Here is a 17,085-nt window from a genome sequence, read left to right on the forward strand (position 1 = left end):
ACGGAAGATGCTCATATATATGTTATGTGGATTGACGGAAGATGCTCATATATGAATGTATGTATATATACAGTATGTGTATGTGTATATATATATATATATATATATATATATATATATATATATATATACTGTATACATATATATATATATATACACATACTGTATATATACATACATACATACATATATATATATATATACCTTATTCCCATATGTCTTATTCCTATTTCTGTACACAAAGAGAGAGAGAGAGAGATTCCTATTTCTGAGAGAGAGAGAGAGAGAGAGAGAGAGAGAGAGAGAGAGAGAGAGAGAGAGAGAGCCAACCTCAAACGATTAGGGTAAAAATTCAAATAAAGAAAATGTCACTGGGCGTACCACTCGGTGCTTTAAAAGGTTGTGACCTTTTAAACAAGAAATCTGTGCTTGGCCTTCAGTCCTTACATTGATTTTGAATAAAAGTCGAAAGACGAATCGCACCGAATGGCTTTTTTTTATGTCGCAGATGTCGGCAGTTACAAAAGCGGCATTTGTAGTTCAATAAATAGCATACACCGTGACAATTAACCCAGAAAGAGAAACGAACATGGCGCAGAATCGTCTGCACGGAGAAATGGGTCAGCTTCTATTAAAAAGAAAAAGAAAAAACAAACCTCGCACAACGGCCACACCCAGTTCTTCAGTACTGCACAATGTGAGCTTGGGCCTCATTATTACGACCCATCGCTGCTTTAGACAGATCTCAAGGCGTAGCAGACCTTAGTGAACTATATACCGAAGCGGGGATGAGTTGCAATAATGAGGTTCTAGCGCCAATATTTCAAGTACCGCCTGTGAACGATTCTGTGCCATGCTCATTCCGCTTCCTGGATTGACTGACACAAGTCATGTTTTGGAAACACTTGTTATTTTATAAGCAGGGGGTTGTCCCTATGCCCAACCCTCCTCTTTAATCCGTGTTCGGGAGGGTCACGTGTCATAGGAGATGAGATAGTGCGTAAATATCAAGCTTGCTGTACCAATAAGCATAGCAGATATTATTTACTGGGATCGGATATTATTTACTGGTTTCTGGGTATTCAGAGAGGTGCAGTGTCTCTCGCACCAGCCTCCTATGGCCTGTTGCAGGGATACTTTACAAATTAAATTTTTCATTTACTAATTACAATTCATATTTTATTAAGAAGTGCTGCATACTTGTAACGTGGCGAAAAGGGTCATGTTGTCCTTCTTTGATGAAGAGAACGTCGTACAGGCATTTTGTCATATGGGAAGACGTTATCCAAAAATGATATTCTAATACACCACTTGGACCACATATATGTGTGTGTGTGTGTGTTTGAATACATTTCATGAAGGAAGTGACTTTGCCTACCGCTAATGTGGAAAAGGTATGAATGATTGCATAGAGCCCTCTCTCTCTCTCTCTCTCTCTCTCTCTCTCTCTCTCTCTCTCTCTCTCTCTCTTCATCACTTGAGTTCCTTATTAGTAATGCCAGACAAAACTTGACAATACTTACGTAATCGCCTTTCTTGGCCTGTTTTGTCTTGCGACTCTTTCCACTCCGGTTAAATCCGTGTTGATTTCCCAGGAGTACGACATCATGTGGGACTGCAATCGACGTGCGGAGACTCATAGACCCCAGTTCTTGTGGAGTTGGATTGGTGGAATTTCCATACCACTTCATAAACTCGAATGGCAATGAGATGTGGGTGTAAGTGTAAAGGATGATCATCAAGGGGCACGTGCATGCCCAAATCTTCACCCGGTTCGAAACGTTCCTCATCACGTTGACCTGAAAATAACAATATTGTCACTTCAATTATGTCGGATTCTCTGATCATTTTAGATTTGCGTTAGTTTTGTCGTTGTTAAAAAATGATCGGCTTTTGAATCAGCCCATCGGACGAGCAGCCTGTTAATACCCTTTCTAAGCCCGGAATTAGAAGAAGAAGTGAGATAAATGAACACGTGAGAACAGAAACCTCTTAAATTCTGGGTGTGTTCTGAAGAAGAAAGAGAGGGGTTTGCTTCAAAGCATGGTCAATGGCGTACGAAGGAAAATAGAAGTAGGAAGAGAATTCAGAAACTTGTAAATAGGAGTGAGACAAACATATAGCATCGATATGGCATCAGGGCACATCAAACCTCTGGTGCTGGTCTGCTATTCCAGTTGTTTAACCGTCTTCAAAGAATGGCTAGATTTCCGTGGATAATGGGATACAAAACTAGGGAATATATCCTTGATCTTTAAATGAACACTTATAGCATTCTTTATACCTGACCTAACCATGGCCATTAACCGGGCCGTGGTTAAAGTTTCATGGGCCGAGCCTCATACAGCATTATACCGAGACCACCGATACGTTTACTCCTAACTTTACGGCTACAAACTTCGGTTACATGGTGGAGTGACATTCCACCCTGTAAAAATATATCGTATTTCTGTTATGTGCAGAAAAATATATACCATAAATGATGATCTGTGTGAAGCTGTTTCTTGCGCAGTTTTTTGTTACCCCTAACTTCTTGAAACGTTATATGTGTTAAATACTTTTCCCGTTTATAAAGACAGACAGATTGACACAAAATACTGGAGGTAAACAGTTGGCTAAAATAAAACTGACTGAACATGAAAATATATTTATCTCCTATACTTTCGCTTTTTTTTTTTGTATACTGATATTTGGCGTATGCTCGTATTCAGCAAATTTAACAAAATGTAAGATATATATAGAGTTTACAGGCCTGTAAGGCGTGGCGCTCTTATATATTCAACTCTGAGGGCGCATTTATTAGCTAAATGACAAAGAAACCTTAACATAGGTAGCTTACCAGATAATAGGGAATATTTCAGAAACAGGCTCATACCTTTTAAGAAGTAGATCGGCTTAATTTATGATACTGATGAGAGATCAAATTTTATTAAAGAAAATTACTACATTTGATATGTTATAGAAAGCAGTTGTACAATATTCTTTTCATCCTAGAAATTTACATCTTTTTGTTGGAGAATATTGTGCTCAGCCAAGCTAGAAACAGAAAATAAACGCAAAATCACTTGAAATGCTTTAGATTCACAAAACACTTTTTTTGTCAGGCGCCATTACCAAATACGCTTTTCAACGTTCATATCTCAAAAGCTAAGTTTAATGTCAATGACCACACAAATATTCTACGTTAAAAACTTCTTTCTCTCTTTTGAAGAGAGAGAGAGAGAGAGAGAGAGAGAGAGAGAGAGAGAGAGAGAGAGAGAGAGAGAGAGAGAGAGAGTGCTGTCCTCTTCTTGAAGTAGAACACTCCAATCACACAGTCAGATGCATCAACTTGTATTACAAACTTCTTATTGAGTCTGGAGCTTGAAGCACTGGTCTTGAAGTTAATATGGCTTTAACCTTCTCAAATGATTCTTGACATTCTGGAGTCCAAACAAACTTTGTCTTCGGACTGGTTAAGTCAGTTAAGGGAGCTACTACGGCTGAGAAATTTGGACAGAATCGACGATAAAATCCAGCCATGCCCAAAAATTTTTGTAGCTGTTTCCTCGTAGTAGGGGGAGTAGCCTTACGGATACCTTCTACATTAGCGTCAACAGTAGCGAGAAGGCCTTTTCCAACTTCAAATCCTAGATAATGAACAGTTGCCTTTCCAAACTCGATTTTTTGTAAGTTGATTGTTAGTCCTGCTTCCTGTAGTTTCTCGAACACTTTCCTTAAAATCTTCAGATGTTCTTCCCATGTATTAGAATAAATCATCATGTCATCAAGGTATACACCAACTCCTTCTATGGATCCTAGCAGTTGATCCATCACTCGTTGGAATGTTGCAGATGCATTCATCAGACCAAATGGCGAAACAGAGTATTGATACAGTCCAAAAGGAGTAATGAAAGCTGACAGCAACTTAGCATTCTCATCTAAGGGAATTTGATAATATCCTTTCAGCAAGTCTATCTTAGAAACAAATTTGGCTTGCGCAATATTATCAAGTAATTGATCAATAAGAGGCAAGGGATAATTGTCAGCAACGCTGATGGAATTCAGTTTCCTATAATCAGTACACATCCTAAATGAGCCATCTGGTTTCTTCACTAACACACAAGGAAAACTATAATGACTTGAACTAGGTTCTGCTAATCCATGCTGCAACAAATACTCCACTTCTTTCTTCAAAACATCTCGATGAAAAGGTGATAAGCGATAAGCGCCCTGTTTAAAAGGTTTTCCATCTTCTCTGATCTTTATCTCATGCTTTGTCAGATCGTTACGCCTAGATACATCCGCAAAAAATTCAGGGAAACTTTGAATCCCCTCACTTAATTCACTACTTTGCTCAACACTCAGATGTTTTAATTTACCCTCCACATTTTCCAATATGGAAGAATTGTTCATCTTGCTTTCAGCTCCCAATTCGTAGCCATCATCGCCCTCTGTAGATGAAGTTGTCTGTGTTATTGACACTGTTTCAGTTTTAATCTCTGAGAAATAAGGTTTCAAAAGATTCACATGTATCTTCCTTTGTCAATTTCTTCTTCCTGGTGTTCCAGTCACACAAGTTCGATCACTTAACTTCTCTATTATCCTATAGGGACCTTGAAACTTATTAGTAAGGGGAAATCTTTTCACAGGTAAGAATACTAGAACTTGCTGACCCACACTAAAACTTCTTAGCTTAGCCTTAGCATCATATCTTCTTTTCATTTTCTCTTGACTTATTTTCAGATTTTCTAAAGAGAATTTTCTAATTTCACTCAACCTTTTCCTCAAGTTCTTCACATATTCTCCTTGGATTTCCTCTTGATTTTCTTCCCAGTTCTCTACAATAATCTTCAATGGACCTCTAGTCACTTGACCAACTTCAAGGGATGAACTCTTCATAGCTGCTAACTCCGCTACTATCACTACTATCATCAGGAAATGAATATCTGTTAAAATTTTCTTGAGAGAGGGTAAAACTTCCTATCATGTACGTAAGGTAATTTGACATAATATCTTAGTTTCTGTGCTAAATGCACTGCACCAGGTGGATGAAAAAAAGTTATTGATAGTTTTCTCGGCATATTTTTACAAATTTTAAAATCCCTCAAGAAATTTTATTTCATCATTGAATAATTTCCAACTAGATGTTAGGTTTGTAGCCCTGTGGAGGAGTGTTGATGAAACATTTAATTTAAAATTATAAAAACAAAAACTAAAAATTCAGGCCAAGGTCGCTAAAAGTAAACGAGTCCAGGTAAAAAAATCACCGGTAACAGTGTCACAGGAAAGTCATTAACCTTTCTAGATAGCGACCCCCAAGGGTTTTAATCCGGTATGTATTCACCTTTGCGGCGTATTTAGGACAAGCCCGTTGGGGATTACCGTAAAAAAACATAAGCAAAAGACTGTAAAATTATCATAATTTTAATGACCCCAAGAAATATTGTGAATTTTTCCCTCTGACTTTATTACCGGCCATTTCGGCTAGCACGCTGTTGGCCCAGAGTTCGACTCTCTGACCGGCCAATGAAGATTTAGAGGAATTTACTTCTGGTGACAGAAATTCATTCCTCGTCATAACGTGGTTCGGATTCCACAATAAGCTGTAGGTCCCGTTGTTAGGTAACCAGTTGGTTCTTAGCCACGTAAAATAAATGACTTTTTTCCTAGCCAAACTTGTGACTTTTCTTCTGACTTTTTTTCTGTGACTTTGTTACCGGCCACCAAGTACAATTCCTGTAGAATCCCAGGTTAACAGTTATCTTTTCGAAATACCATTGTATCACAAAAGGCTTATTGTCAATTTTCTTCTAATTCGCAGGTAATTTTAACATTTTGATGTTTAGAGTCAGCATATCGTAAAAAGAACTCGCTATGATACATATCTGTAAACAAAATAAAGGTGTCATCTGCATACCTCCGGTAAAAAAGTAGTTAAAAACCTGAAGGGCAATTGTCCAGCAGTTTCTTTTCCAATTTCAGCACAAAAATATTGGCGAATGTGCAGCTTAAAGGCTGCCCACACCCACACCCACACCCTCTAAATGGAAATAAACGTGTCCATTAAAAATGAAAGCAGTGCCCCGCACTGCTAATTCTAACAATTTCCTAAATCCATCTTGTTTAAAGCCATTATAAATGGTATCGTCTTCTGTGAAAATATTGTATCTAAAGTAAAGTAAATAGTTTCCTCCACAGGTATGTTAGTGAACAGCGCTTCAGTATCGAAGCTTGCCATGGTTGGGTCAGAGTCCAGGCATAAAATCCTGTTCTTAAAATCAAGAGAGTTGGTTGGATTATACTCATTTTTAAAAAGATGCTCTAGCAGAGGTGTCAAGAATTTAGCTATTTTATAACCTGGTGTAGAATAGAATAGAATATAGAATTTAGGTCAAAGGCCAAGTGCTGGGACCTGGGGTCATTCAGCGCTGAAAGGTAAATTGAGAGTAGCATTGCGTAACAGAAGTAAAGTCTCTCAGTTGCACTATGAACAATTGTTTGGAGAGGGTGGCTAGCAAGATGGCAGAAAGAGAATATGAATGGAGGTACAGTAAAAAGAATGAAAGGGGTTATAGCTAGGGGCCGATGGGACGCTGCACTGAATCTCAAGTAATGCCTACAGTGCACCGCATGAGGTGCACTGACAGCACTACTCCCTACGGGGGTTAAGCCCTCTGGTATAGGGCTATATAGTCTAAAACTGCCTCCACAGATACGAGTTACCGGTGAGAATATTTTTCTTGGACAATATGGCGAGTAACGAAGGCGAGGTTAACGAGTCGTTGGACCAGCCACCAGTTTCGGCGCAAGAGAAACCCCTTGTCTAGAATGAACTAGTGTGTTTCATGTCATGGCAGATGGACGTCACACCAAAAGGCCAGATAATAAATGTTATTCAACATCATTTTAATGAATCTGATATTACAGAGGCCCGAGTCACGTTGCATCGGTTGCTTTCGGAAAACATTGAACTAAAACAGAGAGTCTTACATCGTGCTGTTGATAAAATGGTGTCCAGTATGTATGGTTGGCTACAGCAGCCAGAAGCAAGCGACCTTCCTAAATTCGTTGCTTGGGACTTGCGAAAGCTGCCCTGTATGGAACTTAAAAATATTTATGGGTTCAAACTGATTAAAAATAACCGATGCCCCTCACACATGACATATCTGAAATGAGAGATCACCAAAATGTTATCTCTACACAAGTATCAGGGATTACGTCGGCACTAACGAGATTACAATCGTAAGTTCATAATATATTAACCGCAGAATGTAGACCAAGCTACTGTGATAAGGTACGCGATGGTCTAACCTTAGATAGGACGCCACCTGTGCTTTCGGTTTAACAGTCACATCGGGCATTAAAAGTATCACAAACGTCGCCTCGTAGGGAAAATATTAATCAGGTCCATGCTATATGCATCGGACTGAGTACCGGTGACACTGACCGAACTGTGCAATTATCGATCAACAAAGTGATAACTGAGGCCCGAAATGGGTTTACCAAATCAGCGGATGACAGTGGCAGTGATGATACGGGGAGAAGGGTTAGTCGCTTCGTGAGGGAAGGTTTTCTCCGAGCACTCTCAAAGAACGGCAGGAAAAATGATGGAGTAAAAAAATAAGATAGGCTCCCATTAGTTCAGGGAACCGGGAGGATACTGCTTTCAAGACCATCCCACCACCACCATTGCGTAAAGTATTTGTCAAGAATCTCCATTCAGATACAACTCCAGAAGTAATGAAGTCTTATGTCATCGATCTTTTCCCAAAGGCTGAAATCACCGCGGAGAAGATTACATCTCGATATCGTTCGAGTAACAGAGTTTCCTTCGTCGTCGGATGACCTGTGCAGCATTATGACGCCTTCCTTAGTGCTGACTCGTGGGAAGAGGAGGTGAGGGTCCGGCCCATCCGGCCCATTCACACAGCTCGAACTTCCCACTACAAGCACTAGCAGCGAGAACCAGAAGAGCCGCAGAGCAGCAACTCAGGCAGTACTCAGAAGTCCAGCAGAGAGAACCTGGTGTAGTGTAGGATGAAGGACTGGTCCAACCAAAGGGATACCCTCCTTGTGTATGCCACCACTACTCTGTTAAACTTGGAAATGTGTGTAAAAATAATAATTAGGAAACATCAAAACGCCATTCGACCGTTGCACAATGAAGTTGCTTGAAACCTTACACTTATTTTAACTATATGTAATAGGTTATTGACTAAATACCTGAACAACTACATTGAGAAAGTAAAAAAATATGCACAAAAACAAACTTAAGAAACTAGGTATCATTACACCTAAATTCAATGGAGGGAATAAGGCGGTATTTAGCCTATCTGATTACAATTTAACCAAAAGAACGGGATTCCTTTTATCATTCTTTGGGCCTGGATTTTTGCTTGCCTGTTTACACACCTTCGTATTATGAATATTTTCAATCATTTGAAATTTTGCTTTCAAAACCAAAAACCCTCTCTGAATACTAACCTTCCTAAGTTTCAGAACGACCTATCAACATTTGCCCGTACTAATTTTAGCGAAATAAAACCATGATGGGCACCATTTTTTAACAAACAGGACCTGCTACCCTCAAAAAGACTAAGAAAAAACGCCGACATCCTATTTTCTAAAACTGATACAGGCAAGGGAACTGTCGTAACGAATTAAACGGAATATAATAATGGAAACAATTTTAAAAGGTGCTACCAAATTTAGAACATGGGGTGACGTTGACTGCAAACTATTTTTCAGAAACGAGGACAGAATAAACCGATTCTTGAAAACTGAATGATAATAAAACGATAGACCCAACCGCCCAAGAAAACCTTATGTAACAGGTTCCTCATTGGTTGCTATATATGGCTTGCCTAAAACACAGGAGATTATCCCTGCGAGACCCATCCTTTCATCCTACACCACACCAGGTTATAAAACAGCTAAATTCTTGATATCTCTACTAGAGAATATTTTTAAAAATGAATACAATCTAACCAACTCTCTTGATTTTAAGAACAGTATTTAATGCCAGATTCTAACTATGACAAGCTTCGATATTGAAGCAATGTTCACTAATATACCTGTGGAGGAAACTATTTGCCTTTAGATTTTTTTTTTTTTTTTTTGTAGAGGAAACTATTTGCCTTTAGATGGTTTTTTTTCTGGTTTCAAATTGAATGTTTCAACAACACTCCTCCACAGGGCTATAAACCTGATATCGAGTTAGAAATTATTCCACGAAGTAAAATTTCGCGGATTTTTCAATACTAATCTATCGGGCTTACTTTTCTAAATAGGTCAAGCAAACCTTTTTCATCCACCTGGTATAATGCATTTAGCACAGAAACTAAGACTTTACGTCAAATTACCTTATACACTGTACATGATAGTAAGCTTTTACCCTTAAAAAAATTTTAAATCACCACTCCGGCAGTTCGTGAGATTCACTTTTAAGAATCCCGAACTGTGGCTTCCAAAAAACACGCAAGAAGTTGCCCTCCTTGATTGAATCTGGTGTAGTGTAAAATTAAGATATGAATGGAGGTACAGTAAAAGGAATTAAAGTGGTCGCAGGTTAGCTGCAAAGAACTTTAATGCCCAAAATGCACTCCGATTAGAGCTGTTACGGAAATAATCTCCTACGGCGTTAAATCCAGCTATGGTTTACGCCTGCCTTTTACTTGATTAAGACTACTACGCCCTCCGTTCTATTCCTACAAATAACTGTTTTTAAGCTTCAATTTTACATGAAATACTCAAGTACTTCGTTCAGATGGGGCTAGATCAGTTGTCTCCTCGTTTGTTCTGTTGAAAGGCTCACTCAGTTATACTCAACTTTATGAACGTATTACTAAAATGCTTTTTTTTTTTTTATTCACAAGTTAAAGACAAGACCGATGCAAACATACTCCTATATCAAAATCAGCCTCGGACGTATTACTAAAATGTTTTTTTTTTTTTATTCACAAGTTAAAGACAAGACCGATGCAAACATACTCCTATATCAAAATCAGCCTCGGTACACATTACCCTCAACTCAAACCGTTAAGCCTTGGAATGTTTATCATTTAATTTCGTGGGCCAACAGCAGTGACCTAATTGAAAAGACCTTTGAAAAAAAAATATTTTTGACGACTTTTGAGGGCAATGTCAAAACATTACCGTCAAACCCATGACAGCATGAACAGGTGTAAACATTTAGATGCCTTTACACAGTATCAAAATAATCAAGGTTTTAAATACTCAAGGTTTTAAATAAAATTATGAATTTCAATGAATTTTCAAGAACTCGCATCTTTATTACCGAGGAAATCATCCACAAAGCTACGGAGTGTCCAATACCCTTGAAGCTCGAGACACCCATATGGCAGCACTTAACCGGTAAACCTGAGCAGCTGATGTAGGGTCCAAAAATGCTATGGAGTAAATCGGTCCACTTGTCGACTCCATCAGATACTCATCAATCTGCAATACAAAACGAAGCGTCAGACAAAGCAAGTTGTTCAGTGTAAAGCGTCAAACCCTAGGCATTTTAAGTCAATTGGATTCGCTAAATCGTATAATAATCATGAGACAATAATCATGAGACATGAAAATTAAAGTACATACATTTTACTTTACATCGTAAGCACGTTAGTACCAGTTTATTTTAAAAATCTGTTAGCTTATCACGAGTAAAAAAACCAGTTAAGATCAATAACATCCAAGAAAAAGAAAAGCTATACCTGGAAAGCGAATCCATAATTCTGCAAAACCTAAGAACAAAAAATGACTAGACTTACCAACATTTTTTAATTTATACCTAACCTAAGTGCAAGCCCCACCGCTGACATACGGTAAATAATTACCGTATGTCAGAAAGTGGCTCCTCCCCACATCAGGGGCTCCGCCCCTGATGGGGGAGGATTAGCTTGCGATGAGATTTGGAAAAGAAACAAAAGCTAAAGATACTAACCATTTACAATGGTATAGTTACCATTCTCCTCGGTCCGATTGCAGTCGACTCTTCCTTCACCTCGCTGCACCTGAAAGAGTCAAGACCTGATGTAAGTTTGAGACAAGCAATTACAACTATATAACAGTAAGTCATAGACGTTATCACTGCTGATAAAAACTTCAATACATTTGAAACAATGTGTCAAAATATACAGAAATTCATATGAAATACAAAGTCACGTACTCACCCAAAACACCTGCTGACGAAACCCGACGAACATCCAAACTATATGGACACCCATTGTTGCTGACGTATAAAATATGCCGAAAAACGTACTAACTTGAACGCAAATACAATCGCCACGAGGCAACCACCAAAGACCAAACATCACCTCACTGAAGCTCAGCACACCCCATTCTGCTTGACTCCTCGACTGCCCCTTCCAGCGTAAACAGCGATCCGAGGCAAGGAGAATAAATAAACGTAAGGGTCTGTCACTGTCCAACTACCAGTTACCAGATAACCGCTTTTTTTTTTCTAAAACAAAATCGTTACGGCTCGCAAACTGACGGAAGGTTTCACTGACATTACTTCCGTTTCATATTTCATTATACTGTACCGTAACGCCAAAACTGGAATGACTTTTAAATTTAGTTGCTCTTGTATGTTCGAATGTTCAAAACATTACCTTTACCACGTACACTTTATAAGATATGCTTGCCGAAGTTCTGTCTTTTCTAACTGTATATATGTAGTAATAAAACATTACGTCAAGAGGAACATCGTTTTCGTAGCTACTTGCTGCATAGGTAATCGATCAACAGTATAATAAACGGAACTATAACTAGATAAATATTTATTGTGCACCCTGCTATACATCATAGACACCAATAAACGTAATAAATCTCAGGCTGAACTTCTGTAGTCAAAATAGCATTCCCTAAGACGCCGTTCAAAAATCACGTAACACTTTTATTGGTAATTTTTTACCCCTGTCCTCCTTGTCACGCCTCATAACACATGTCCAGACCCCCTAGAAAATTTTGTAACCAGTTAGTGGCCCCCTCCCCCGAATTAGTGTTCCCCCTTTTTTAACGCAATATAATAAATTAAAGTCTAGCCTAATACCTGGAAATTATTACCTTTAGGTTTTTCTTAATACTTTTATGTTATGATATTAAAGAATCAGATAAATTTGAAATGAAAATGTTCTCTTATGCCATGTTTAGAAGAGGATTAATTTAATTTGTGATGCTTTTCTAAGCCACATTTATGCATAAAGTAGAGAATGTCGGAGCTCAAAAAAGGGATGAGTTTGTGATATTATTGCGTCATGAACATATAGTAGATGTTGAAGTACAAACAAGGATTGATTATGTGATATTTTTTTAAACCCTATAATTATGCAAAAAAAAAAATATTAAATACCATATTCTCAATATTACTACAATATAATAAAAGTCTATTGCAGAATCTTTACTATCTCTCTTTTATCCTTCTACATTTACATCTTTTCAATAACCCGCCCCCTCCCTCCTTAAGGCGTTACGTAATTTTTGAACGGCCTCTAAATCATTTCAATATATTCCATGCATAGCCTATTAGGTGTGAAAAAAATAACCAAAAAATGCGGAAAAATAAAAACGGGTCTACATAAAATAAGTCTTTGTCTATGAAAATTGAGGAATAAATACACTAGCGTTCATACCAGATTTATTCACAAAACAAAGCGACAGGAAAAGTAACAAAGAATCCGGCTGCTTTTCGCCTGAGGATCCTTCAGTCATTTAAACATTTGCCAGGAAGTATAAACCAGTGACCTCAATATACACCTGTATACCTTAGAGAAATCATTTGAGGCTTAACGACTTCGTATATTGACAAGTCAGGGAACATTCTTCGATAGCGTTCCGGTCGGTGGTCCGTCCATTATTGTAATCCTTCCTGTGCTTTGTTGCGTTACGAATGTTTGATTAATCAAGGGCTTTTGTTTGTTTCTTTTTTCACAGTCAGAAAATAGGGTATATTTATCTCACCCTTGTGATAAAGGTAGTAAGGATGACCATATTAGATAGTGTTGTAGAAGCAGTAGTAACAGCTATGGTAGCCAATCCTCGAGACTTTTATCCGGATTCCGAAATAAAGAAAACGGGATACAGCCCATCCCAGGATGACTCTGCTATCTTTCTGAATCGTCGGCCGTTATGTCAACAGCAAGGTCCAATCTTGGTAAACATCAAGGTTATGGGTCGATTTCCTTTAGAGGTAACCCCCCCTCCCCAAACCCCGCCCCCGCCCCCGCCCCCCCCCGCCCCACACCGCCGAGTGTTAACGTATTTTCAGAAATGTTATCTGTGATTTACAGGGTCTATTACGTAACCGAAAACCAAATGAATATATAGTATATATGCTTAAAAATCACAGTAGATGCGCGTGACTTCAGTGTATAAGCGAATCCCACAGGAAAATAACAGGCAGAAGTTCAGTACCAGTTTCACGTTTATTAACGCATCCTCTCATTCGTGCCACGACGATGCGTTGATAAACGTGAAAGCGCTTGGTACTGAACTTCTGCCTGTCATTTTCCTGTGGGATTCGCTTATATAGTATATAGTATATATATATATATATATATATATATATATATATATATATATATATATATATATATATATATATATATATATATATATATATATATATATATATATATATATATATATATATATATATATATATATATATATATATATTTGTGTATGTGTGCATAATGCTTCGTGAACAAACCTGCTGCGTAATTATACTTTTTTGTGCTCGTAGATCGTGAGACAAGAGGATTGTCTATTTACGCTGACACGGTCCTCGTTATAGTATAGCAGTTAATTTTGATAACTTATTTATTTAACAGTCGATGATAACAGCGTGATGGTGGAAACACTTTATCTTTTAAATGCAACCAATAGAAATTAGTGACTAAGAATATATTTTATCGCCTTCTTAGTGAAGCTCACTCTTCTTCTTCTGCCCTTTTCTTCGGATCTGTTCTAGTAAAGAGCGCTAGGTTGTCCAACCTACAATTGGCATCTGCACGGGAAAAACTGTTGCTTTGGTGATTCACACTTTTACAAAAATGAACTGTCCAGAGCTTCCAGGCCATAACGGGAGAAAAGTTTACTGTTGTCCAGTAAACACCAAGGTATTATAATTGTTGTCCATCAGGCACTTGATATTTATTCAACCTTTATTTGTAAAGCTCCCCGCACTGTTTCTCTCTTTTTTTTTTCATAGGTGGACATTCTCTCCTTAAATGTTTGCTACGCAGATTGATTTCCATTGCTCTTGCTTTTTAAAAATGCTTACATTCTTTGCAAAACAATCACCGTTAATCTTTTGTTTGATCTGAACTTGACCGTGACAATGAAAGCATAAAAAAGGAGTCTTTGTACTGGTGTTAAACGTTCACGCAGAGGAGCTATTTGTTTGCGCGTAATGACCAAGTGTAAATTTCTTTCGCCATTCATAAGGACTTGCCAGAAAAATATGCCTTGCAAGTAACCTGCCCCCAGCTGTTTGATTCTGCAAGGAAAGGCAGAGACTGTTTGCGCTGCGTCAGATACCTTTTATTTACATATTCATTTTCCTTTTTTCCCAAATATTTTTTTATATGGTGAATTTCTGCTTTCTCGGCGTTTCTTCACTTGGCTTCGTTGTTCTTTTTTTTATCTGGACTTACTATTTTGTGAAAACTTATTAAGCAATTGAAATGCATTTTTATCTTGTTCCACGTGGATGTGTACACATATTGAGCGAGAACGTTAGTATCAATACAGTGCATAATGGTTCATTAATTCGGCCTTCGGAATAAATTCCATATTACAAAGCATTTACCCAGATTCTCTAGCCCTCTGTTGCCGTAGGAAGACGTGGAATCCGTTACCTAGAGACAGGACGACCCACTTATAAGTGGGTCCTGACTAGAGACGTTATATTTTACAGAGACATCGTATTTTTGTTTAGGACAGTGGATGTTGGTTGCATCCATGAAATTACGTATGTTGAGCGACTTGATAAAGAATAAGGAGACGAGGGGATTTTAAATCACCTACCTTTAATCAAATTCGTACAAATCACCACATGACTGTATTCCTTCACTCAGCTGCTTTACAGGCTCCTTTATGATTCCTCGCTTCCTACGCTACACCCCCAGTTATATATATATATATATATATATATATATATATATATATATATATATATATATATATATATATATATATATATATATATATATATATATACAGTATATATATATATATATATACTAGTCATTTCTTCATCTTGGGTCGGGCTAAGGAGTCGCCGAAAGGTTCACTCATTCCGTTATGAGCAATGGATTTGGGATGGGGTTGCTTGACCCAGGCTCATGCTCCATTCCAACCAACTCCTCCCCTCTCCCCAACGGATGGTGTATGGCTAACATATCTTGATTTTATTTAGTGACACGCTTGTGGAACCGTGTCAGGCTATAAATACACTCATATTTAGATTTGAAATCATGCGAGACAACTGTCTAGAAATGAAATTATAAAACAAAGACGCGCTGCTATTGCAGTAGTTGTTGTGGCTGCTGTGCAAAACAAATGACAAAGATCAATCCTAGAATAAAATATCTTTGGTAAAATATGCATTTTACCAAACAAGATTAGGACTTCAGATATGACCTTAAGTTTAAGTATACCTTAGTTTTACCAGACCTTAGGTTTTTATAACGCACTAAGCGTACAATTTAACCTTCTCACCGCGCCTTACTAAAATATATTTGGAGTCTTACAGAAATCATCAGACTTGGTCGCATAGTTTTCTAGTCTTCAGCCTGTGAGTAAATCACGGACATGGTGCTTTCTAAAACAGTTTTTTCCGGGGGAGTAAATGTCAAAAGGGACGGTTCCATGTCCTTATCTAGCCCTACCCCGAAGAAAGGAGGAAAAGGAGTAAAATATGTTGATTACTGTTAGCTTATTGCTCAATAGTTACCTCTTTTACCGAGGCATTAAAAACACCGGTCAAGCGTAAACACTGTTTACGCTGTAACAGGTTTTTTTATAACTATTGAACTACGCGGTTATCAGATTTTGCTCTGAGGCATGTTTTACACTTAATCGACAAAATATACTGTCTTTTGAAAGAAGGCAGCTGATTATCACGAATGTCACCGGGTTTCAGTTTTACTGAGGTGTCGGTGAAAGAGTGAGGAAGAGGAATGGCGACGAAGTGGGTTAGACTGCAGGATTTGTTCTCACGCCACGAGCGGCAATACTCGACGAAGCCATGGCGTCAGTAGTAGTAAGTTAAGTATACCTTAGTTTAACCAGACCACTGAGCTGATTAACAGCTCTCCTAGGGCTGGCCCGAAGGATTAGATTTATTATTTGACGTGGCTAAGAACCAATTGGTTACCTAGCAACGGGACCTACAGCTTATTGTGGAATCCGAACCACATTATACCGAGAAATGAATTTCTATCACCAGAAATAAATTCCTCTAATTCTTCATTGGCCGGCCGGAGACCCGAACTCGGGCCTAGCAAAGTGCTAGCCGACAATGCTACCGACTCCCCCAACGAGAAACTTGTCAGTAGTAGTAGTAGCAATTATAGTAGTAGTAGTAGTAGTAGTAGTAGTTTTTAGTTTCTCTCTATTCAGAATAAGTCCGTGTAAAAAAATCTGAGGAAGGTTTACAAAATTTTCCTCCCGTCTAGCTTCAACATCTTGTTCAAACAACAGCTTTAATTTCGAGACTCTTGTACATCGAGAATTCAAGAAACAATTTACATGTGGCTCATCACTAATGAATTCAGACACAGCTTTCTCAAAACTGATTAGCATTCTTAAGTATCAACCGATGGTCAAATTAAAGTCGACCGAAATGCGTCTCATGCATTCCAACCACTACAAACAGAGTTCTCTCTGACTACAAATGAGCAACAGCACTTAAAGACGGGGCTTTGTGTCGCTAAGGTTAAGTGAATGTCCGTGCCTTGTAAAGACAGTCAACCGTTACTGAAAAAAGGAAAACTACATCCACACCTAAGGAGTCTGTGCGTACAGTAGTGGGTCACAAAGAGGCTCTAGAAGCCAATAGATTACAGAGTTTTTTAGTTTCTCTTTTTTTTT

General features: G+C 38.2%; 1 protein-coding gene and 1 long non-coding RNA gene across 2 annotated transcripts in view; both read right to left on the reverse strand.

The window, feature by feature from the left end:
- Positions 1 to 17,085, reverse strand: part of LOC136829162 (uncharacterized) — a 51,540-nt gene that overhangs the window by 7,965 nt on the left and 26,490 nt on the right. Inside the window, exon 2 of the mRNA XM_067087481.1 lies at positions 1,524 to 1,799. Within this exon, the coding sequence (XP_066943582.1) occupies positions 1,524 to 1,790 (267 nt within the window). The 5' untranslated portion in view covers positions 1,791 to 1,799. The remainder of the gene's footprint in view (positions 1 to 1,523; positions 1,800 to 17,085) is intronic.
- On the reverse strand, positions 10,244 to 11,364 carry LOC136829161 (uncharacterized). Its single transcript, XR_010850324.1, has 3 exons — positions 11,160 to 11,364; positions 10,931 to 11,000; positions 10,244 to 10,440 (listed from the first exon to the last, which is right to left on the reverse strand). It is a non-coding gene; the product is annotated as an uncharacterized lncRNA (long non-coding RNA).

Source organism: Macrobrachium rosenbergii, chromosome 44 (genome assembly GCF_040412425.1).
Source record: "Macrobrachium rosenbergii isolate ZJJX-2024 chromosome 44, ASM4041242v1, whole genome shotgun sequence".
NCBI classification, from domain to species: Eukaryota; Metazoa; Arthropoda; class Malacostraca; order Decapoda; family Palaemonidae; genus Macrobrachium; species Macrobrachium rosenbergii.